At 39.7% G+C, this 24,213-nt stretch overlaps 1 protein-coding gene across 2 annotated transcripts in view; it reads left to right on the plus strand.

Moving 5' to 3' along the window:
• Positions 1-3,522: 3,522 nt before the first annotated feature.
• klhl14 (kelch-like family member 14) overlaps positions 3,523-24,213 on the plus strand; it is a 26,447-nt gene continuing 5,756 nt past the window's right edge. Inside the window, exons 1-8 of one of the 2 annotated variants that reach the window (XM_085389735.1) lie at positions 3,523-3,639; positions 8,654-9,554; positions 11,498-11,619; positions 16,298-16,387; positions 17,130-17,208; positions 17,906-18,096; positions 18,911-19,069; positions 21,947-22,104. In XM_085389735.1, coding sequence (XP_085245861.1) covers positions 8,677-9,554; positions 11,498-11,619; positions 16,298-16,387; positions 17,130-17,208; positions 17,906-18,096; positions 18,911-19,069; positions 21,947-22,104 — 1,677 coding nt within the window. In that variant the 5' untranslated portion in view covers positions 3,523-3,639; positions 8,654-8,676. Of the gene's footprint in view, positions 3,640-7,654; positions 7,785-8,653; positions 9,555-11,497; positions 11,620-16,297; positions 16,388-17,129; positions 17,209-17,905; positions 18,097-18,910; positions 19,070-21,946; positions 22,105-24,213 lie in introns of those variants that run through there. The other variant, XM_085389734.1, reaches the window with a different exon arrangement.

Consider the following 24,213-nt stretch of genomic DNA (forward strand, 5'->3'; position numbering starts at 1 on the left):
CTGAGAAAGGAGTGAAAATTATTGAGACATTAGCCTGGAGCAATCCAGGGGTAAATAGTGTGCACAAAAGGATGTTGTGTGTGCACTATCCACTGGCTTTCTAAAGAACCCTGGGGAAACACTGTTTTCAATTTGGAATCTTAACTGAATCACATTTAGTACTTGTAGAAAATTGATTTTTCTTTCATCATGTTTAAACAATGTCATACTAGTGGTAAACAACACAAAGTCTGCTCTGTATAAATGCTAAAGTGCGAAATCCCTAGATATTTATCATTTCCACAAGAATGAAAAGAAGTTAAAAAACAAACAATGTTTATATATTAATCTAAATTGTACAAATTATGCTTATGCTCATTAGAATTTTAGTAGCGTCAAGGTTAATGCTGTTAGACTACTCCTTGGAAAATATGTTACCCTTTCCTTCTGAGTTGATAGAGATGCTGTTGTTTTGTTGATAACAACAGATGCCTTCCATACTAGAGGAGACAGAAGGGGGCAGTATGGACACAACAACCTTAGCAAATAACTGACTGAAACATGTCTCAGTATCATGTTATAACACTAAGCATAACATCTCAAACTAAGACGGCTTGAAAAAAACAAAATAAAACAAGTAAAAATATATATATTTAAATCAAACTGACACATTATCTCTCATGTGGGGAAAAAAGAAGATTTTTTCAGATATTTGGTAAAGTTTCTTTACATAGGTTTTTGGGCCAACTGTATACTATAGAACAAACATTCAGCATGACACTAACTTGGTCGACTGCTCGCAAAGCCACGACGCCACTAGCTCCCTAAAAGCATCTTGAGGAGAAAAATGTTCAGTCCGTCTCATATTCTGTACTGACTATATGGCAATTTCTCAAATGAAGGTGCCTCTCCAGCACATTTATCTGCTCTCCTTGCATCTAATCAATCCCTTAAATAAATGAAAGTGAGCCACAACTAGATGTCATCACATCTATCTGCGGGCGTGCCTCAAAGTGCACACACCTTAATGCTGCTACTCTAAAGAGGATGGACTGTGGAAATACTAATGGGGGGGTGTACTTGACAGCTGAGGGGCATTACATGCTTGTTTCAGTATGATGAGGATAAAACATACAGCACATGCCTCACTGTGCTGTTGCATACTCTGATACCTCAAAGCTGGTTTGGAATATTTTTTTGTACTTTTGTATCAAGGCATATTTTGCAAGAGGCATGTTGAGAAAATCTGATTTACAGGCAGCATGATTCTCAATTTCTGCCTGGCGCCACCGTGCAGACGATGGGCCCGTTTCATTTGGATTCACTTCAGTAATCACTTCTGATCACTGGAGTGAAGCCGAGTGAATCAGAGCAATGTTCTGTCTTCTTAAGCTAACCAAAATTCTGCTCTGAGATCTTTTTAAAACCAGGAAAACTGAGGCGTCCTCTCAAACCGTCCTCTCTTTGTTCATGAGAAAGTGGAGAGTTGAGCCATGGAGCCGATGGAGTCGAGGAAAGAATGTGAGTTGAGAAAGGTGCTACTGTGTCTAAAATATCAATGAGGGAGATGCTGCCAAGTTTTGGAGCACACGAGAGGAAATAGGTTTTCGGTAGTATAACATGAAGTGCACCCTGGTACACCCTATTTGGTCAGTGCTGATAACACTGTAATCTGGGAAGATTTTCTTTTATATTACTATATAATCGTCTGATTTTTATTCATCTGACTTGAGTGTGTGTTCCTTTAAAGTTTAGGTAACTACAGCATCTGTCATTCAGTCATACAGTACCGCTTAACAATACACTGGAACAGTGTGATTGCCCAGGTGAGTCTTTAATGTGGAGCTCAGCAGAAAAACATGACAAACAAATTCATCAGTATAACAATACATGTTCCTCGCGTTTCCACACTCATTTGATTTCAAAGATATTTATCTTAAGAGGATAATAATTTGTGAAAGTCTCTGACATTTGTGGCTAGCTAGCATGATAATAAATCCATGGCTTGGAACATTTTTTAGTTAATTAGAGTCAATCAATCCAAACTTTGCTCACTTACCGGTGTGAAACCGGAGTATAATGAGCAGAAATCAGCATGGTGATTGGAAAACACAAATTACAGCTGTTAAAGAGAAACTCATCCACTTTTCTTCTGTTGATGCAAATGCCTGCTGCGAGGATTTAAAATTAGCACGGCATTCCTTTAATGGATGTTGAGGCAAAGTGCTCCTCTATAATTAAAAAACCTGTTAATATCCTCGTAGGCTAAAATAAGAGGGGTTAGTATGATTGTGTGACACCTCTTTAAAAGGACACATTGGTCAGTTGGCTATTACACAAAACAAAACTGTATCTGCTTTTATTTAGTTTTATTTAAATCATGGAACCAGTTTGCCTAACACTACTTAGATTCACTGTATGCTGTGTATATATTAAGGTGCTTTTTCCTCCCATGTTTATCCGCATTATGAGCAAATGAAGTAACCCTACATAATGGTGTGTGACCATACCAGTGAGATGGTCAGCACTGCTGCCTCAGTAAGATCATGTAGCATGTTAATGAACTTCGCTGACATATGGGACAGTCTTTGCTATTAAAGGCTGTGTATATCTCTATGTTCAGGGCTACATTCATATATTCCTGACATATTCCACGCACCTTTCATTCATGGTGTAATGATGTGAATAATGACCTGCTGATATTAACAGTACCATCTGATCTAGGGTCCCAGACAGTAACATGACATAACCTCCCGGCTGCTTGTGTCCACGATATATATATATGACCTCACCGCTGGATGTAATTTCTTTTCAAGAGCTCTTGGAAAGGGAGAGCTTATGTTGTTGAGCTCATGTCGTCAAGGCTGGTAACAGCAGCTTGCCATTGTATTAATTATTGTCAGGGAATCCAAGGGGTGTAGATAATACAGAATGCACTGGTTGGTCCCATTTGTTTCACTTGTCAGTGGAGTGAATAATTGGGAGTGCTGACCATATTAGACACAGAGAATTTCTAAAAGATACGACTCAAACTGTTGCAACACAAAAGTACTGCTTGGAAATTAAAAAGCTTAATGTGTGAGAATTTCAAATCAGTATGGAATAATTTACCAGCTTCTCATTGCCAAAGGAATTTACTGAAGTTTAACTCTGACAGCAGTCATTCTGATACACAATGAAACGGCTCCGATTGTGAGAGAAACTGTTTACTCCGTCCTACTTTTTTTTTTGTTTTGTTTGTCCAAGAATTAAGTTTCTTTTGGTGAACGGCAAAAAACGTTAAGTGTCAGATATTTTGCACCCTGACTTCATTCTTCAAAGGTTTGAGAACATTGATACAATTCTAGTAGAAGAGGGGTTGCTAATACAATGGGGCTCATCTTGCAATTCTCCCAAGGAATAACTATCAGTCCTGCTACAGCAGCTTCAGCGTCCCTAGGTGACCGCGCCACTGAGCCCGTGTTCGCTCCATCGCACCCCACTCCACGCCTGCTGCCACCCTGAAGGTAGATGCATCACGCTGGGGAGACTGCACAACAGCAGCCCCCTCTCCTCCAGCCCCCAAACCTTCTCCACGGCACAGTGGCCTCCTGCGGCCCCTATACACAACTTTGGGTCTCCATTACAGCCCCGGTCCCAGCAGCCCAGACTCTCCCTCAGGTGAGTCTCCATACCACCTCCGTGTGTCGTCCCACCTGAACTGCACAACTGGTATCCTTTTGTCATTTGAGAATGCCACAACACACACACATATTGTGCACACACACACACACACACACACACACACACACACACACACACACACACACACACACACACACACACACACTCTCTCCTGTGCTCACTCTGGAGGGGACACCGCCTGTTCCTTTCTGCTCACCTCCCGGCTGCCGACTGACTCTCTGAGCCGTGTCTGTGGTGGCTACGCCATGTGTGGGGATCTAGGGGTTTAAAACAGCAGGCCTCCCAATACTCCCTGAATGGCAAATATAAGTGCTTCCAATTTATTACACAGTGGACGTTTTATGAATCATCTCTGACTAACTTTGATCTGAAATGACAAGCATGTGCTAATCAGTCCTGATATCCAAAAAAAGTGCTAAAAAAAACAGGAAACAGAAAACTGGATGGGTTGAGATTTTACAATTAATCGAAATAAACTGAACCTGCTAGTACAAATATTGCACTTTTGATGACCCTTTCTTCAATTTGTACAATTATAACAACTACCTCTGATTAAGCAGCCTGTTCCTTTAATGCCAATGCTACATTTTTTTTTAGAACTAATCTCTCTATAGTATAGTATACGGTTTGGTTTCCAAATCCAAAAATGGTGCAAAATAATTCCACACAACTGTAAACTCTTCCAAGATTGGAGAGGGAGGCATAAAGAGAGCCCTGCTTGTGTTCATACATACAGTTAACTGGAACTAAGGGGGGATCTTTAAATGTAACTTCTAAGAGCCTTGTAATGAGTATTTACTGTAACATGCAGTTTGCATTAATTTTGTCTCACCAAAGTGTTTCTGAAGAGGCTCCCCGCAGCATTTTCAGCTTTCCTCCTTTTAATATATTTTTTATCATTAAAAAGGGGCTTTAAACTGCAGCACTTTTGCTAAAACACAAATTACAACTTTCACTTTATAGGTTGCCATACCACACCACACTTAGTTAACAAAATATTTTACAAACAAGATGATATCACCCTCTCCATGATATTAATATGATATGTTCTCTGATCTGTAAACAGCTGGTTATCTTGCTTTTCCACGATAAGAGAAAGTGCTGAGGATTTACGCTTGGTGAGCACATTTGGGCTGAATCTTTCACACGTCACAAATTGCAGATGGGAAGCAGTGATCTTGAACAGCCGATCACATTTCCGTGACCATCTGACACCTTCCATTTAGGAAAATAATACTTTCTATCTTAGCATACCCCTCTGCAACAGCCAGCAAAAGGAATTATGCCTGGTAGACTTTGCTATTCACAACTTTGGAGCTTCTCCTGTTGTTTTGTTTCATTGCACTGATTAGATTAAATGTTCGCTCTTTAATCAGTTACCCAAGGCCACGATAATGCTGACAGTTTGTGTTTTGCTTCATTTTTATGTGTTGTAATGGGCACAAAATTATGCTGAAGAAAACAATAAGGAAGCATGATATAATGCAAGCATTACATATGAAGATGCGTAGTATCTGGGGGTAAAATCAGGGGCTTATTCACCGAACAGAGTAGATGGTCAGTGGCTGGGAGCTTTGTCTGCTCTTAAAAGCTTATATTATGAGTATACTGCAGTATTTAAATCTGATCTAACTGCGGTTATTTACACTAACACCCCTCCTTTTTTCATAACATTGAAGACAAAAAAAAAAAGACTTTTTACCCATAGAGGTAGATATGCTATCTGAGTAATATGACAGAAAGAAATGAGTCGGGTTAACTGGTACAGAGAGTTGTAAATCACTGTAGTGTGATTCTTTGTCTCAAAGGGTTTAATTAGTCTAGAAATTCTTCTCTTATCTGATGACCCCCCCCCTCCTTCTGCACACTGCAACAACTTACAACCATAAACGCCCTGCAATCTGAAGACCAGTGGCCTCAAGAGACTGAGTTGCTACAAAGAGCTGAAAGAGTTGGAAATGGTCATTTTATTGCGTTAGAATAGCTCGCTCGAGACTTGGGTAATGTAGTGCTAACTGTGTGCTGGTAAAGATAACAATATGTGACTCCAAAGTGAAATACAGTGAATTACTGTAGTGCTGTGCAGTGTCAAGACCTCTGGAAATGAGGTAACGAAATAATCGTGGTAAACAGTAAAACAAAGTGCTTTCATAGTGGTTTCAAACCGCTAATTAATATTAGAGTAGTATAGTTTTCCTTCGGTGATGATGATTATTTGAGATGCAGCGCACAATCTAATCAGTCATCACCGCAGAGTTCATGTAGAATGAATTTCCTCGGCATAACTACAAGTTGGGGATTAGCAGGCTGTGTGCTTGTCAAACACTTGAACATCAAAACAGCATTGTGGTGCCTTCTTATTATAAATGCTACCAATGTATGGTCCGCTATTGCTTGACGGTAGCATGGCGGTGCTCTCTTTCATAGTATATGAACAAAGCCATTTATCCCTATCTGTCATTTCTTAAGTTGTGAAGTACCTGTCACTTCTGGTCCCATGGGAGTCCTACATGTAAGTGTATTTACTCTAATTGAGCTCTTTATGTAATTGACAGTTTATTCTGGCCTAATAAATCCTTTCTAACGGTTTCTGATTAGCTGTGTGAGCATTTTGTTTGCTTTTTGAGGTGATTATATCACCTTATATTCATGTGATGGGGGTAAATGAAGGAATCCTAATTTTGAGATGAGATGTTTCTGAGTTTTTGAAAGCTCTCGTTGTTGTTGAACTGTATGCAGCTATACCAAAGTGATTTGACAGATTAATAATTTAGCAATGGAACTACTTAGTGCCTCACAGCTGTTAGTTTGTTGTGGTGGTGACAGAGTGTTTGGTGCAATCCATAAGTTCATATGAGCATTCCCAACCAGGAGTTTTACTATGTGATTCATCAAGCCACTTCCTTTAGTGGATTCACTTTGATCTTATACTCTTGGAGGATCTCTGGGGGCAAAAATGCAGGTGTATGGATATAAATACTCCAGCAGAACTACTGTGCACTAATGGACACTGTATTAGGTTACAGCCCTTTGTGTTTTCAAGCCTTATGTTTTTAACAATGAACTGATCAGACATGGTAATAATGAATGAAAACAATATATATGTTCTTTATTTGTGCTTGTTGTTTTTTTTTTTTTTACTTTATGTCCCTTCTGTACATGTGTGGCATTTCATAATGCTGCTTCAGTGTCACACTAAAATGTAGAAAAAAGGAGGGTATTATCTGCTTTTAATTAAACATGATAAAAGTCTGCACAGTTGTCTGTACATTGAGGTGGGTGCTGTTTATTATACAGATGTATAACTTCAGTTTGTGTAGAGCACCTTCTTTTGAAGGACTAGTAGGAGCAGAATGAGATGAGGGGTTATTTTGGCGATGGAGATTAAGGCAGGGGCTTTTTGTCATTTGTGCGAGACAAGCCATTCATCCATCCAGTTCACAGCCAAAAAAAGGCTGGTCCCAGAAATTAGCAGTTTCAGCTCAGCAGCAAAGTCGTCGGGCTGTGAAGGCAGAGAGAAATTGACTAATTAGCAATGCGCACTAAAACTTGACGGTTCTCTCTATAACAGCGAGGGAAAGACTCGGTTTTTCTCCCCCTTTCTCTTTTCTTTCTTCCATAGATGTTTGAAATCGCAGTCATTTACGCTCGACAGTTTTTACAATAGCCTTGAGCCATAATTTTGCGAGTCTCTCCAGCATCCATACCCCTGCATGGTCTCTCTCCACCGGCCATGCACGACCGTTTCTCTCCCCAACCGTGGATTTCCTATTACTCTCGTTACGACTCACTGAGCCCCAGGCCCAAGGATAATGATGTGTTGTTTCTTGGTAGCATAATTTGTCACACGTATATTTCTTCTTCTTCTTCTCTTGCAGAAAGCACAGCTCCCTCTCACACACTCACACACTTCTTGTTAATTCAGAAGAACAAATGATCAACGTCAACAAATAACCCGAAATAGTGACTTTATGAGTTGGAATCAATGGTTATTTTGAGACGCCATAGACTTTAAAGGAAAAAGGACATTTCTTAAAAGGAGAACAAAGGAAAATTCAAGTGAGATTATTGGGAACCCGAAGCTTACTTTCCTTTTTTTTTTGGTCAAGAGCTGAAGTCAGGTAAGTTTGGCTCCTTCTCAGGCAAGCTGCTCACATCATTTAGTTGTGACAGGCGCTTTTAGAGAATCTGGCGACAACGGTTACGGCACGCTTGTGTCAAGTTTACACACATTACGCACATGGAAATAGCTTTTGTAACAGTCTAAGTATGAAAAAGATATGCACATCCCATTTAACTTTAGCGAAAGCTGCATTTCAGTGAATATTTTGTCGATACTCACGTCCGCTTAACTCAGGTAGGCTAAAAAAGCAAAACGCACCCGTACCGCTGCTGACGGCTCGGAGACAAACTAATTGCTTTTGTATGACTCCGTAAATCTGTGCGATGTGTAATGTCCTCATTGTGGGGGTGTGCAGCAAGGCAGGAGAAGGGATAAGTGTTGGCTGAATGCTGCATGTTATCCGTCCACCGTAGCGGCTGCCTCTTTTTTCCTTATCCGACAACTTCAGCCGCGTTACCGAGGGGGGAAAGCGCCGCAGCATCTCCGTATCCTCCGATTTTTTTTCTTTTCTTTTTTTTTTTGTTTTGACAGCGCCCTTCAAACATCAGCCTCCATTTAAAACCATCCGCTTCTTGAGTTAAGAATGAATAAGAGTGGCACGCTATGGGAACTACTGCGTTTTTGTTTGTTGCTTTACGACCAGAGCTCAAAGTTGAAGGCGAATGAAGCCGTGCTGGATGTAGATTGTCGCCGGCTGGCGTGGCATGACGGCTCTTCCCCGCTGGATGGACGGGCGATCTGTTCAATAACTTATTCGAGAAATCGTTTTCTGCTGTAATAGTTGACTGATAGCGATGTATAGGCAACGTGTGTTGTGGAAATAAATGACCTGAGGTAAATGGCTTGCATGGTTTATTTGTTGCCTAGGTGGCGTTCACATTCAGGAAGTCATGTCCAGATCGGGTGATAGAACATCCACCTTTGACCCAACACACAGTGACACCCTGCTGCATGGGCTCAATCTCTTGTGGCGAAAGCAGCTTTTCTGTGATGTGACTCTGACAGCCCAGGGACAGCAGTTCCACTGCCACAAAGCTGTGTTGGCATCTTGCTCCCAGTATTTCAGATCCCTCTTTTCCTCCCATAATGTAATCAACAATGAAGGAAGCAAAGGGGACCAGGGCAGCAGTGGGACCCCTTCATCCTCTCCTGATGACAAGCTGGTGACCACCAGCACCAGGCCCATAAATAACCTAGTGCTCCAGGGCTGCTCCTCCATTGGACTACGATTAGTGCTGGAGTACCTGTATACTGCCAATGTTACTCTTTCCCTGGACACAGTGGAAGAGGTGCTGTCAGTCAGCAAGATCCTCAATATCCCCCAGATTACCAAGCTTAGTGTGCAGTTCCTTAATGACCAGATCTCTGTGCAGAACTACAAGCAGATCTGCAAGATTGCTGCACTCCATGGACTGGATGAGACCAAGAAGCTGGCCAACAAGTACCTGGTGGAGGATGTGCTGCTGTTGAACTTTGAGGAGATGTGTGCCATGCTAGATGCTCTGCCACCCCCAGTGGAGTCAGAGCTGGCTCTCTTCCAGATGTCAGTCCTCTGGCTGGAGCATGACCGGGAGACTCGCATGCACTATGCACCGGACCTTATGAAGAGGCTACGCTTTGCCCTTATACCTGCCCCAGAGTTGGTGGAGAGAGTTCAGTCTGTTGACTTCATGAGGAGTGACCCTGTGTGCCAGAAACTACTCCTGGATGCCATGAACTACCACCTGATGCCCTTCAGGCAGCACTGCAGGCAGACCATGGCCAGCAGGTGAGAACGAGACAGATAAACACTCAGACATAAATTCACACAATCACACCACAGAGCTGTTTGAGACTGGGCAGTGGGTAATTAAATGCCTCCCACTTGTTAAATTTGAACAAATTACAGACACAAGCATTATGCACTTGCTCATGTATTGATCCCACCACCTGTTTAATGTAGAGCATGTAGGTGGTCGGTGTAGACCATGTAGGCAGTGTGGCATTTCAGGACTAGTTCATGAGGATTTTGGTGCTCCTGTAACATAATACCTGCTGCCAGAGGTCGTGATGCACTCTGTGCTCCACTGTATCCATCATTACAATGTTCCCTCCTGTTTTACAAAAGAAAACATGTCTTTATTTCCTCACACATCTGTGCAATTACTCTCTAATCAGTGTAGACAAGATTGCTACAATCTAGATAAAGGTTATGCATTTGATTTGTAGCAACTCTCTTGAATACAATTTGAAATGCTGTAATTGAATTGTGACCAGAATTAAATGGTAATTGCAAGATGCTTATGATCCAAGTACAGAGATGCCCTGTTACTGATATTAAAATGAAGACAAATATAATACATTCAAAATGTTTTTGTTTTTTTTTAATTTGATTTGATGTTTAGAATTCCTTTTCATGAATTGGACAATGCTGCTTACATTCGTGTTGCATGCACGTGTCTCACTCACACAAAAACATGGCTTACATGTTTGTCCTGATCTGCACTTTTAGGGCTGGTTAGTACATGGCTATTGTCTCTTATGGTGACAACTGATCACAGTCAGACAGCTGAGACTTTTTTTTTTTTTTTTAATCGATAGTATCAATATTCAGTTGTTGTTGTTGTTGTTGTTGTTTTATCACTACAGTTGTGAGCCTTGGGGAAAAACAACTAAAAAAAATTGTGACACAAGAGAATCTAAACTTTATGAAAACATTTGGAAATTACTGAAATAATCAGGACATAAAACCATTCTACAAGTACCTACTTGTACATTATCCCAATAATATATCTGATCCCACATATGGACCTAAACGAGCAAAGATTCAGGAATCCTCATAATTAGTTTCACATGCCACTGTTTCTCTCCCCTCAATTAATCACCATTATCTATGTCCAGGGGCTCATTTGCATATGAATAACCCTAACACACATCCGATTGGGCCAGCATGAGGGAGAATACACCGAGGCGACGGTGACTTACCCAAGCATAAAAAAGTAAAATATGGAAAAGGGAAAAAGGTGAATGTGTCTGAATCTAAAGGCCAGCTACTCTTAATGTTTTAGTGCATATTGTGATAAATTGGTAGATTTGTGTTGAAATCCATTAGGAGCCAGATAATGGTCATTGATGTGCAGTAAAGTGCACGGCTTTGAGGTTATATATCATATACAAACAGCAGGAAATTTCCAACAATTGGCTAAGGCATGTCACATGAATCACTGTAGCCAATGAAATGGAGACATTGTATAGGCAGGTTTATGTTCTCAATTGTGCTTTTAGCCTCCAGCATGGCACCCTACAGGACTGTCCTCGCTTCACAGCTAATTGAAAAGATATCTTTAGAGTGCAATAACGATCCAATAACACATCAAAACGATTGAGCAATTTTTATTAATCACAATAAATGTGGTCGCATATTTCCTGATTAGCAATCTTGAGTTTAGTAGAAGTACTTGGATAAGAAGCAGTTATTCATCTAGCTGTGCATTTATTCTTTATTTTATTCACAGATTAATTCATTCATACAATCAGCATCAGCAAAGTGAAAAATAAAAATACTCCAGGGAAGCTCTGTTAATATCGTCGTAGTAAATCAAGGAATTAAAGGTGTCAGGTTGAAGCTGTGCTTGTGTTTTTGTGTTTGCATGTTTTATTCCAGGCCTTAATATGTCTTTTATTGCATGTTATTGAACACTTGTCCGCACACCCACACTTTTGACATTGCAGAATCCGTTCCAATAAGAGGATGCTGTTACTGGTGGGTGGTTTGCCTCCTGGACCTGATCGTCTCCCCAGTAATTTGGTCCAGTACTATGACGATGAGAAAAAGACATGGAAGATCCTCACAAGTGAGTAGAAAGGCTGCGATTTAAAAAAATTTATATATTTTTTTACATTTATTTATTTATTTATTACCTGAGGCATCCCGTGTTACTGGCTTTTATGATGAGAAATAGTTGTTCCTTTGGATGACTTTAACACTGGTTAATTTTCACCAAAAATGAGGGACAAGAGTTCCCTAAATCCTTCAGGTAATAATGTGTCACTATCACTTTTAATATAAGTTTTTAATCAGAGCGTGACTTCACAGCACTGTGGAGCGTCATGCATGCTTTCCCTTGTTTTTTTGCTGATATGTGCTGGCAGGATGCACGATGAGATTTACTTGAATCTAATGATCTATTGTGGCTGAGACAGAACGTTAAGGAGTGACATCTTTTCCCAATTACTTTTAAATGCAGCGTGATTACTCGTTCATATTGATCAACTCATAACACTGAATTAACCCACACATGGTAATACACGACGTGGCAGTTTAGCCTGTTGACCTGGTGTCGCTGTTGATATTGGGTTTACTTAAGGTGAATAAATAGCACAGAGGGGTTAGTGGAACACTGCAGCTTAAATGTTGATGTCAACCATTCTTAGGTAACAGGGACAACAATGGAAACAAAAGCAAAAATTGATTTTATCTCATTTTATCTTATTTTTTAATATTATAATGAAGGCAAATTGTGATAATTTCCTAGAAAACCTTTGTGAGATTTCAAACACATCCCTGCTGCACTCTCCGCTGTAGAGTGCACTATGCTCTTCTCTCTCTCTCTCTCTCTGTCTTCCCTGACCTTTTTAAGGCTCACTACTATATTGTTGCCATATTGCAAAGGTCAAAAAAAGAGCTAATGAGAGACCGCGTTTCTCCTTTGCCCCATCATTGCTGGACATATTGAGTTTTTGTCCTGTGTTTTGGTTGCAGTCATATCTCAGGATCACCTATCCATTCATATATATTAGCTATAGGTCTGCTTTCTGTCAGCTCGGCCCTGTGCAGTTTATGTTCTCCCTTTATGGTTCAAATTTGAATAAATCTGGTTTTATGCTTTTGCTGTCGGGTCTTAAAATCACCAGCAGTCTCCGACATGGTTTCTTCCTCTGCTCAAATCATAACATTTCCTGGCAGCAGTGTGATGTTTTAGCTCATGTTTGTCCAAACCTATTAGAGCTTTTTTTTTTTTTTTTTTTTTTAACTGAAGGAGCCTTGCATACACAACAGCCTGAAGCTCGCTGTTTATGTTGTTGTTGTTGTTGTTGTTGTTGTTGTTTTTGTCATTAAACTCTCACTCACTGGTACAAACTGCACCAGGCAAAAGGTCAATAGGGATTTCCATCACTCAGAACTAAAAAAGTTAACACTCAAATGGTCCGTGGCCAAGTGGAAGGACAAAACTGCAAAATCATCCCCTTAACACATCAGTGACCACCTGATGTAGCCTCCTCACAATGGATGTGGAATAGAAGATTATTAACATTCAATCATAACTTTTCAATGAGCCGAAACCTGAGAGGGACAGCCTTTGATTAAGACATTCATCAACACAATTTGGGAAGAATCTGATCTCTTTCAGTGTATCTGATGTACACACTGCTCGGTGATTCCAGTGTAAAGTTTGCCATCTAGTGTACCCACAGCAGCGTGGACCAATGCAAGACAAAGGCAGGCACAGATTCAGCCACAATGCTAGGTTGTTCTTTTCTTCTTCTTTAAACCAACCTAATATTAAAATCTGGATCTCCATGCTGCATGTATGGTGTCCATGCAGCATGGCCTAGAACAAAGGAATTCAGCTCAGTGGGATGCAATTGTAGCGGTGTTAAAGGCACATCAGAGATGGAGCAGCAGTGGTGCATTAGCTGTGGAGTCATTCAACCGACCCTGACTGTGCCTCTATGCAGAGGTTTCTGACTCCCTCTAGTGAGCCCTAGAGCTCACTGTAGACCGGAGTGATGGCGTCCATCTCATAGAGGACGTGCTCATCCTGCCCTCCTATGGCTTTTCACACTCTTGGGTTAGTGGACAATTTGGGTTAAAAGGGCACAAATAGGTTAATCGGATTCACTTTCTCAGGTATAAATACTTTAGAAGGAAAAATAATTAATGCATTTATTTTTCAGTGCACAAGATTAGCATAGTAATTCCAGTTATTATACCCTGCTACTGTAATTATCTCACCGTTCACCTACAGTATATCCCAAATGTCCCAAAACCCACCGCAGTACTCTAGATACTGTGGTCTGTGACATATTGTAAAGCAATAATCTTCTTCTCACATGGGTACGAGATGATTTTTAGTATGAGTACAAGTCACTAGACATCAAATAAAAAGCCGCCCATCCATGTCCTATATACTGCTGACTGAATGATAATGTAAATAGCATGTAAGGGAATTTGGCAGTCGTATGGCACTCGTCTTTGAGGTGCACTGGAGGCAGGCAACCTAATCCCCTCGTTTGAGATAAAGCTGTGTTTAGTGTATGTAGTATTAGTTCCTATCTGAGACTTCCCTCCCATAGAGGACCGGCACATGTCAGCCAGCTAGAGTGAGATTGCAGAGAGAGGCCAATTGGAAAGAAATGAGATTCAAGGCTGTCTAATTTTGCAGCAACTGTGATCCATCAGACGGTGGGGAGGTGACAGTGGAAATGACTGATGGAGACAGACAGGTGGGCTTTAACATTTCACTGATTTGTGCTCAAAAAGCACCGGGCCTGAGATTTATTGAGTGAACATGATCATGTTCATTATGACTGTCACCTAAGACCATTTCTCTACATCTCAATGGGGTCACTTTAGCAAAAGAAGATGAAGGAGAGAAAGGGAGCACGAAAACATACACAAAAGAAAATCCTCCATGAGGGGTCCTGCTTCAGCTCTGGGATGTTTATGCTATACTGCGCTAACACACGACAAGGGGTATCATCCACCCAACATTTTACTTATTGGACAGTGTTGCTAAGCTAGTTTCTAAGAGTCGAATTCCCAAAATAGAAATTGGTGACCTATCCAGTTAAATAAATGCAAGGTTACAAGTAATAATTATCTGATTATTAAGCAATCTGTCAATTACTTTCTCAATCAACTAAATAATTATTTTATCTACAGAATGTTAAAAAATGTCCATCACATTTCCAAACCAATGATTATCAGTTTACTACCACTAAATACTTTTTTTCCTGTCCTTTAAAGTGCTGGAGGTTTTTATGGCATCGTTATTCGAAATAGCTGAAGTCACATTCCTGTGACTGGATGGTCCAGAGAATACAAAACAAAAAGAGCAGAAAAACCTCCGATTATTTATATATATATATATGAGTTTTATGATATAATTTAACATTTTGCCTCATGTGAAGAGAAAATAGCAAGAGCACATTCTCCGTCACAACCGGTGCATTATACTGCAACTGAAGCCTGACTGATTTATGAGCAGGTCAGTATTATCCACCAGTATTAACTATTGGCAGTTCTCCTAATAGTTGCATTTATAATGGCCAATAAATGGAAATTATAGAAAAAGGTAAAGAAGAGAAGGGAGAAACATCCTGTGGGCAACACCTGTTTGGAAAGTGAGAAACACAACAACTAGCTGATCTGAAGACAGCTGGGCAAAGCATGATAGAGTAAATAAAGACCCACACTAAAAAATATGTTAGGGAAATCTGTTTAGGTTTCATATGTCTGAAAAAAAATGCCGGTCAATATATCAGTATATTGGATTTTTAAAATCACTAAATATCAGTATTGGTATCAATCGTAAAATCATATATTAGTCTGTCTGTAATCGCAAGTTTATAGAAAGTAATCCAGTGCAACTTTCTTTGCTCACCAGCTCTCCATCCAGACTTTTTTTTAAACTTCTGTTTGTGTTTTTTGTATCTTGCTCCAAACAAAGAACAAACAGTCTGTGTGAAATTTACTCTGACCACTCCTGTCAAATTACAGAACATTTAGCACTTTCATTATTTCCTATTCAAAAGTTAATATAATACTTCTTAGATGTTCAATAAACCTCTTTGGTCAGTGTCTCGGACAGTAATTGGTAGTAAGGCTTGACCTGTGGGTGTGGTGGAAACATTTAAGAATTAATTGAATTTATTTAAGGAGAGTGTAGATGCCATTTACTTTCCCCCTTTGAGTATAAGAGCGCAAACAGAGTTACACCAGATGTGTTGATCAAATTGAGGGTTGTGTTTGGGCTGGAGCCTATCCCAGCTGTTCCTGTTCAAGAAGCGGTGTACAGCTTGAACAGGTCGCCAGTCAATTGATGGCTGTGTTGATTCTGATTAAAAAACAAAAGTTGCACGTCAATCTATTTTCTATATGATTTTGAGACAAAAGAGGTTAAAAAGTTATCCAGATGCTACAAAGAGTGGCTTTTTTTGTTCGTGGTTCAATGGCATAACTTTTACTGTTACATGGTTCTTATTTTAAATGACCTGACAGTTTGATTAAATGTGAGACTTATGGTAGTGCTTTCTAGACTGCAATGTGTCCTGAACAGAAAAGTATTGGCCTGTTTTTAATTCTCATATTTAATGATACAAAGTAATTGCTAACCACAGTGGATTTTTGAAACCACCAGCACAGTACACCTATAACAGCCAGGGCACACTCACAGGGTACTGTTTATATACAAATTTCTCTCCACATGTTTTTAAAACTGACTTTTTGACTTTTTGTCTGTCACCTAGTAATGCCTTACAACAGCGCACATCACTGCGTGGTGGAGGTGGAGAACTTCCTGCTGCTGCTAGGCGGAGAGGACCAGTGGAACCCCAATGGTACAGTCGCTGCTTTCCACTGATTTCACGCAGCAAATTTTTCATGTTCACTTAAACTGGAGTTTATGTAAGTTCAAGCCCATCAAGTTAATGTAACACTTTCAGATGGTTTGAAACACTCATCCTGCAGCCAGATCAGCTCTGAGTGGACAAACAACACTCCAATCAACACTTGTCAATAATTGGCACAGAAAAATTACTGTTGTTTATGATGAAATATTTGCAATGTAGAAGTGTTAAGAGGGCTTTTTGCAAAAAGGTGGCAACACAGTGCCATAGTAAGAAACAAAGACTGTAAATGATCAAAGATTCTTACTCTGCCTTTTTGTTCTTTCACCAGCTATCACAGTAATACAACAGCCAGGCAGATGTACACTGCAATTAGTTGTTTATTCAGTTTTGAGAGTAGGAATCAGCTTACTACAAATGCACATCATGAGAGATGATTTGCAGTCTTTTGAATACAACATTACCAAGAGGTGATCTCTCTGTGCTTAGAAAACATGACTTCAGTCAGCTCTTGTTAGCTCAAACAGCAGCAAAAAGGCAAATCATCACGTGTGGGCGGTGATTAATGAAGACTGGGGAGAGTTGCATTTGTGAATTTTATTGGTACACAACAAACAACATTAGAAAAGATGTGGCCAATAAGAACTGATCATTACATTAGCATGTCTAAACTGTACAAAAAGAAGCTTTATTTTGAGCTAAGTTATTTGTATTCTACTGTTCTGTTTTGCAGGAAAGCACAGCACTAATTTTGTCAGCCGCTACGATCCCAGATTCAACAGTTGGATACAGTTGCCTCCAATGCAGGAGAGGTGAGCCTTTTTTTGTCCTCAGAAATGTTGACATCAGTACTAGCTTCTGTTTACTCAGCTTCAGTAACCCATTTTCTCTCATCCATCTCTCATTACCGTGTTTTGTATATTTCTCAGAATCTCACCACTCATTGCATCACCTAATAAGAAACGGAAACCTTTATGACCTTAGTGAAGTTCACAAGTTTTGGCATTCATGAAGATGCTACTTGGATTCTAGTTGTAATTTGTGAGATCCAACAACTTCACAAGTCTTCTGTTCAGCTGTGATAGCAGATGTGTAGTTCTCTTGGGAAATGGTGTTTAGAAAACCTAAAAATATAAACATCCACATAAGATAAAAAAAAAAAATGCTACTACTCTTACCTAGGTGTACAAAACCAGCCAACAGAAGAATAAAGTAATGCTCATTGGGCTGTAAACAGACCTATGTGCTGTTTTTTTTTTTGGTTCAAAATCCTTTTACAAGGTATTACATCATGCAGAAGTAAGCAAGCCCATTACACAGGCATGAAAACAGATGCTCACAGCCTAGAAGCTTGTACATGCTTAACTTATCTCTCGTCTTATGATGTTTTTTTTTGTTTTTTTAAGAATGATTTGCACCTTAGACAGAAGCTGGAAAAAACTAAAAAACAACAGTAGTGATTCTCATCATAGGTTTAATGATGTTGTCTGGTTAATGCGTCCTCCTCAGGAGAGCCAGCTTCTTTGCCTGTCGCCTGGATAAGCACCTGTACGTGATTGGTGGCAGGAACGAGGCGGGCTACCTCTCCAGCGTGGAATCCTACAACCTGGAGACAAATGAGTGGAACTACGTGTCGTCTCTGCCACAGCCTCTGGCTGCCCATGCAGGAGCGGTGCACAATGGCAAGATCTACATATCAGGTCAGTTACAGGAGCTGTACACGAGTCGCATGTATTATTATTATTACGCCTTATTATTATGCAAAAAGGGGCGCTACATGGAGGGAACTGTACAAAAAGACACATTGTGTTTATGGCACATAGAGGTAAACACATCCATTTAATTACACCACAAAGAAAAACCAACTCCACTCCACAAAAATGATTAAAATCAATGCATCAGGACTGATTGTTCATCTTTGTCAAAACTGCCAGCAGTTCAGTTGGAGCTTGAGGTGAGCTTATAGAGACTAAAGTAGGCTTGAGTTTTAAAAAAAAAGAGAGAGAAAGAGAGAGTGAACCTCTTCTTAGTAACAGCACAGCCCCAGATTACCATCCAATATTACCTCAGACTCCCTCAAGAGATATGTTCATGTAAGTAGCAGAGTTTCTGAAGCCCTGTAAAGAGGCTTGAATGTATACATCAGTTCTTCTTCAAAGAAATGGCCACAGAAATAGTTCAAATTTGTAATGCTTTTTATTAGATATATTTCAATATAACTTTGGTTTGTATAATTCTTCTACTTGCTGACACCAGAAAGTCATATATTAGATTTTAGTGATACGTCAGTGAACCACTCATCACCTCCCTGCAGGAAAATCCGGAAGTGAAACCCTCCTCTTTTACAAACTGACTCTAACCAAAGTTTTCTTGAAGAGCCAAAAACGTTTTTCTTTTCCAGTTATTTACTGTATATCTGGGGATAGTACTACATTTGGATCCAGTATGTCCACGTGCCGCGTGCTGTAGCTCCACAGAGTATTAATGACACACTGCTGTGTTTACCTGCTGCAGGAGGCGTGCACAATGGCGAGTATGTCTCCTGGCTTTACTGCTACGACCCTATAATGGATGTGTGGGCGAGGAAACAAGATATGAACACAAAGCGTGCCATTCATGCTCTGGCTGGGATGAATGACCGCCTGTATGCTATTGGTGGAAACCATTTGAAAGGTAAGCACTCGAGCTTTTCAGACAACGAACAGAAAGCAGGTCAAGATTGATACTTTTTTGAAAAGTACGTGTGAAAATCATGTTGCCATTGTGAGCAGGCAGTGACCTTAATTACCCTGTGCAACACTGTAGCCTCCATTTCTCGCACTCTTTAGTATTCATAGTACAAAATGTGAAAAAGAACAAAAACGTGTGCTGTTCATTTGCATTTTTTTAGGAAAACTGAATGTGGTCATGGGAATTATGACAAGCTCAGCTTGTCTCTCTTTGAATCCTCTCTTTAGCTACGCTCTTTCGTTAAAACACTGTTAAACAGATGTGTTCAGTTGGCTCTTCATTGCTGCAAATTCAGCTCATAAAAAACCTGCACGTGCCTCTGAGTATGACTGTGTCCATATCCAAACTCGTGTTTCCTCACGCTCACCGTAGGAGCGAATCTGTGCACATCGATGGCTGTCTTGCTGGTTTGTGTCTGTGAGTTGGTGGTGAAGGAAGAAACCTTGAGATGTAGTGAAACTGTGAGGGAGGTGGAACCGAATGCGGCAGATGGAGGAACAACAAAAATTTGTCTCTATCAGCAAATAGACAAAAAAAAAAAGTAACATGTCTGCAAAAGTTTAACTAAAGGGGAAACCCATCAACTGGACACAAGGAACATACTGGACACACTGGCGAGAACAGAATAAAGATTCAAACCATGAGAAGCAAAATAAAGCCTAACGCCTAAAGCATTATGTTGAGAAAGAGAACGGCTGTGGTCAAATATCAAATTGCGCAAATTCTTTAAATACTAAATATAAATGCTTCAAAGCTTCCTTTATTACCTCCTTTAGCACAGGATAAACTGAACCATCCTTTAGTAAAGGAAAGAACGTAATGCCATATAGTGCCACATAGTGAAGGACTGTAATAAAATTTGCTTTTTGTCAAGGTGTCGCTTTAAATCAAAACTTTAACTATATTAACGTTTTTTTTTAAAAGATTATTATAGTTCTGTTTGCCTTAGTTATGCTCACTGTTGTATTGACAGGCTTTAGGAGTCATTCATTTTTTTTTTGGGTCAGCTGGGATAGGCTAAGTGAAGGATAGAATGAATTGACTGAATGAATAGTTTCAAGAAAAAGGAGGAAAGGAGTTACACTGGACCATCTCCCCAGCAGGAAAAAATAAGAAAAGATTTCTCTCATTTCGTAGGATATAGAGCGTGCTCTTTTTTTCTTTAAAATTCATATCTTTTTAGTGAAATAATATTTTTTCAGCGGTGATTCCTGTAAGAGCACAATGGGGTCGTTTCAATATGGCACACATCTGCCGTCATGTTGTTAACCAGCCTTGTGTCAGTGCATTCACGTGGTGGTTTGTGTGGATTTCATTTACAGTGGTACTGTAGCGCAAGCACATGAAACCAAAACTGTCTGAAACCTGATTGGTCCACAGGAATGTTTGACTTTAGTGTTTTCGGTCTAGTTTTCTTTTTGTGATGTGATGGTGAGTTCAGGTTTTATGCTATTGTTAAGGGTACTGAGTTTTTTTAGTTCATTTAATAAAAAAATAATGGTATACTCATAAATTAGATTATGAGTACAACATTATTATTACACACCAATTAGATAGATTAGTAATTAATTAATACAACAAACTCGTGCATTTTAAGAAACTTAGAAAATAATCTCTTAGAAGTACACAGGAGCCAGCACCAGTTTGTGGAATCCGCCATGTTGCTTCGCCATCTTGAATGCATTTATTCCTGATATTGTCGCAATTATTTACTGCCTACAGATTAGACATGCGATTCTAAAACTTAAAATTCAGTTTAATTCAACTGAATCCGCTAAGTGAGCAATGTTACACAAATTTCAAAGACAATTTCACTTGACAGCTGCTAACAGTGGGTAACAGAGGCTAATGGCAGCTAATAGCGGCAAAAAACAGAACTTACTGACAAGAGCAGTCCAGGATATCCTCAGCAGCTCACCTCACAATCACTGTCTTCGGTCAAAAGTGAGCTTCACTGACTCATCGGCTTGTATCGGACTCCTTTCACAAAGCTTTACAGTCAAGGTTAATATCAGACTGATAGCCTACCCAGATAGCTAAAAGAATTACTTTGCTAGCTGGGTGAATGGTAACTAAAATATCCCAAAACATTTAATGTAAGTATTGATATTATTAAAATATATTAAAATATAGTGTGTGCAAAACTGGTAATACAAACATGGTGGCCAGCCACAGCTGTTATGGGGTATAGTCTAAATTTAATGTTTTTGATCTCTCCTGTCTAAAACATGTTTGTCCTAAAGCGGCCACCGTAGCTGCCTGTCTTTGCTTCCTGCTGTCTTGTGTTGAGTGCCTTCTGTGTTCCTCTGCCTCTGTTATCACATTCAGTGTGAGTCTTCTTGTGTTGGCGTTAGTTATTTGTCTTTTGGGTTATTTCCTGTATTTCTTTGATATATTGTTTTCTTTCTTTGTTGGATTGCTAGTTGGATCGGGGTGATTGTGGCTCAGGAGGTGGAGTGGGTTGTCTTTTAATCAAATGGTTGGTTGTTTAATCTCCGGCTCCTGCAGTCTGCGTGCCAGAGTGTCTTTGGGCAAGACACTTGCACCTGATGAATCCATTGGATTGTGATTCTGTGTGATAGAAAGTCCTTAAGGGCGTGGAATAAGTTATGCTCCCATGTTCACCACGTGTCCTGCCCTCTGTGTCACTGTGGATTTGTGCTTTTCTTTGGGTTTCTGTTCCTTTTAGATTTTGTTTAACTTTTGGGAAAAATAAACACTTGCCTTTTATTTCTAACATCTGCACACCTTTTTCACCCTACCTCTACTGTAACCTAAACCTACAATGACAGGGTATCTTATCTTATCTTTGTCATGTAGGTTTCTCCCATCTAGATGTAATGTTGGTTGAGTGTTACGACCCAAAAGCTGACCAGTGGAATATCCTCCAGACACCCATCCTGGAGGGTCGCAGCGGTCCAGGCTGTGCCGTTTTGGATGACAGCATTTATCTTGTGGGAGGCTACAGCTGGAGCATGGTATTTAATGTAGTACATATATGTCTTTATCTATCTATCTATCTATCTATCTATCTATCTATCTATCTATCTATCTATATATATATATATATATATATATATATATATATATATATATATATATATATATATATATTAGGGGTGCAACGATACTCGTATCAATATTGAACCGTTCGATACAGTGCTTTCGGTTCGGTACGCATATGTATCGAACAATACAAAATTTTTAATTTATTTTATCAACTTTCCTTCTGACGATGCTGTCTGTGTTGAGCGCTCAATGAATCTGTGCTCGACAGTGCAGCCTAGGCGGAGTAGTCGAACGCAGATTCACTGAGCGCAGGGAAAGCTAGCGAGACAGAAGTTAAGCTCTCCTTGCAACATGGCAAATTGAACCTCCCCCACCCTCATTGAGATCTGGCGTTTGGAACTATTTTGGTTTTTATGTGAAGTATGACCCTGAAGGTAAGCGCGTCATGGACAAAAGTAAAACAGTATGTCGGATGTGCCACGCAATGCTCAATTTGTGGGAACTAGTGCGTTAGCACAGTTAGCTTGTTAAGGTGTTGACGCTGTCAAGCCCCATGCACGGGGCAATCCGTGGTAACTCGTTAACGGAGATTTGCCCCGTTATGGCGTTAATGTCATTTTAACAAGATTAACGCTGACAGCACTAGTGGGAACACAACAAATATGACTGCACATTTACGCGGACATCATCCTGGTGCAAAGACAAGTGGAAGCAGGCAAAAACAACAAGCACGCATGCTACAAACTTTACCCGAGTCATTTAGACAGCCGTTAGCACATGATTCTCCTTATGGGACCTGATATGTTTAATATGCTGCTGAGAAAATACCCCAGAAGAAGCGTATAGTATAGCTTTTATTTTGGAAAGAGCCATTTCTCTGTAATAAAGTCTCTTTTCCAAAGATGAGTGATTTCTCTATCAGATAGATTTTTTTTATTATTATTTTGTTGTTTCAGCGACATTAAGTTTAAAAACTGCACTTTTGAGTAAAAAAAAAAAAAAAAAAATTATATATATATATATATATATATATATATATATATATATATATATATATAATAAATGACAAATTAAAAAGGTATGAAAAATGTTTTTGTATCGAAAAAAATATCGAACCGTGACACCAAAGTATCGTTGCACCCCTAATAAATATATATATATGTATGTGTGTGTGTGTGTGTGTGTGTGTGTGTGTGTGTGTGTGTGTGTATATATTAGGGGTGCAACGATACACAAAATTCACGGTTCGGTTCGGTTCGATACTTTGGTGTCACGGTTCGATATTTTTTCGATACAAAAAAAATGTTCATGCCTTTTTAATTTGTCATTTATTAAAATTATAAATATATATTTTAACTCAAAAGTACAGTTTTTAAATTTAACCCTAACCCTTGTGCGTGTTTTTTATTTTGACAGCGAATGCGCACCTGCGGACCACTTATGTGCAGCCCTGGTTATTTAGCTCGTCATATTGCAGCCACAGAAATTCTTTTGTCCATGAAACCATAAAGCTGCACTTTCTTTTTGCCTTATAGTCTGATTTGTCATAACTTCTCCGTTTTGTGGTAAGCTTTTCTTTGGCTGTCACTTCTTCACCCTGACCTGTCTTATTTGGCTCAGCAGAACTAAAATATATATATCCTGCTGCTTTTACACACGCACTCACATAAGCTCAGCGATTCTCTGCGCAATCAACCTCTCACATGTTTAAGCTTGCTGCGGGAGATTTCACTTGTCATGTTTGCATAGTAAGCTAACGATTAATAAGACGATGTCAGAGGAATTGGTGCACAAATTATCATCACTCACAGATCAGTGCTGTCGCTCTCTATACACAGTTCGCACGATTGCAAAGTGAAAGCAAAAAAACAAGCGCAAATTCAAACGCGATTTCAATATGTCACATATTGACAGTGGCTCACCGATGCCAATGACATAATTACCCAGCTACATTTCTGAAAGAATGCAAAAGCATTGACATATATTTTTCCTTCCTACAATAGCCCGACGGGCAGGGCAGAGATAGATTTTGGTAGCCCGACTGAAAAAAATCGCTAGCTCCAGGACGTCGGGCTAGC

The sequence above is a fragment of the Rhamphochromis longiceps genome, linkage group LG18 (genome assembly GCF_057381845.1).
Source record: "Rhamphochromis longiceps isolate RC_006_pf linkage group LG18, R_longiceps_female_GT1.1, whole genome shotgun sequence".
NCBI classification, from domain to species: Eukaryota; Metazoa; Chordata; class Actinopteri; order Cichliformes; family Cichlidae; genus Rhamphochromis; species Rhamphochromis longiceps.